The 1,469-nt window shown below is 43.6% G+C and overlaps 1 protein-coding gene across 1 annotated transcript in view; it reads left to right on the top strand.

Annotated features, from left to right (window-relative positions):
• The first annotated feature begins 591 nt into the window (after positions 1 to 591).
• Positions 592 to 1,469, top strand: part of LOC119381121 (cholecystokinin receptor type A-like) — a 20,028-nt gene continuing 19,150 nt past the window's right edge. Inside the window, exon 1 of the mRNA XM_049412148.1 lies at positions 592 to 608. Within this exon, the coding sequence (XP_049268105.1) occupies positions 592 to 608 (17 nt within the window). The remainder of the gene's footprint in view (positions 609 to 1,469) is intronic.

Raw genomic sequence — 1,469 nt, 5'->3', positions numbered from 1 at the left:
ACTCTGAAAACATGAACCTATACCAGCACGTTTTACGAATTTTGAGTGCGCAGATGTAAACGAAAGTACAGGCTTATTTCCTCGCAGTTTATAACCCCAACACACACCTGTTGACGAAAAATACAACCCGAGGTCTAAAAACCTATCAAGTTGTCTTTTGGAACTTCATGCGTCAACGCCAGAGGAGATACCTCAGTCGTGAACATGGTTAGCGTGTCTAAAACGACCGCGTCAAAACTGTTAGGTCCGTTATTACAAACGATCAGATAGTCCTCTACATATCTAAAAACAGCAACAATATCCGTGTGCTTCACACGTGCGTCGAGAACTTGGTTAAGCTTTGCTAAAAACATATCGCTCAAGTATGGGGCGATGCAGGAACCTATACAAATGCCTTTTTTTTGTTTCACAATGCTTCCGTTCCATGTCGCATACGTAGAGTTAAGATAAAAGGAAAGAAGTTCTAAAAACTGCTCACTCGACACCCCGGCAGCATCTTCGAATTGAAGTGCTCCTAGTCTGTCGATACCTTCGGACACACACGCCACCAAATCGGTCTGAGGAAGGCTGTAATAAAGATCCTTAACGTCGATGGAGAATCCTGCAAGGTTTGCGTTTTCCTTGTATTTGAAAAAATCTAACATTTGTTCCGATTTGTTTACCAAAAATGGGTCATTAAGGGGTATCAACTTCAAGTACTTTTGTAAAAACACTGCTAAGCACTTCTACCAGGATTCACTCTCGGAGATGATCACTCGGAACGGGCAAGCAAGTTTATGCGTTCTGGCACTGAAGAAGATTTCCAGTTCCGCTTTTTTCTTCTTTTCCGTCAACTTGGCAATGACATCAAGACTAAAACTCTTGCATTGCTTTTTAGCGGCAGACCGCACTTTTTCCAAAGAAATATTACAGTGAAGGCGTGGTGTATTCTATTCCTCTCACATGTGAACGCGTCTATATTGGCCAAACGGGAAGGTGTATAAACCTTTCCCGTGCAAACCTGGGTGGAGCCACCGACCGGGTGAAGAGATGGAGCCTCTTCGCTTCCACCCCTGATCCCGATTCCTTTGGTCTTTTTCAATAAAGTTCCTTGCTCACTCGCTCAGAGAATACGCGTATAATGTAAAAAAAGCTGTGTCTGGCCCCACTTGGGCATTCACTGCCAAAGGTGTGGTTGCGTCCCAGAATTTGAGAGCACTCGTATTCTATATAGGGCTCGAGGAAAAACAACCCGGGAAATAATCGAGGCGTTTGAAATTGACAAAGTGAAAGAAAAATGCGTGAGTGCGCCTTCTTTAGGTTTGTCCGATAAAGAAAAGAGATATCTCGAGTTGTCACTTTGAAGAAGGTGGGTGCAGATGGTTGTGATCAGTGGTGACATGTGCGCGATCGATGCTGTGCATTTTTACACGTTTTTTTCCTTGGTTTTATCGTTCGCTTGTTGCAGTATAAAAGAACACGTGTGGTCA

Source organism: Rhipicephalus sanguineus, chromosome 2 (genome assembly GCF_013339695.2).
Source record: "Rhipicephalus sanguineus isolate Rsan-2018 chromosome 2, BIME_Rsan_1.4, whole genome shotgun sequence".
In the NCBI taxonomy this organism is placed as follows: Eukaryota; Metazoa; Arthropoda; class Arachnida; order Ixodida; family Ixodidae; genus Rhipicephalus; species Rhipicephalus sanguineus.
This window is presented reverse-complemented; position numbering and strand designations above follow the sequence as displayed.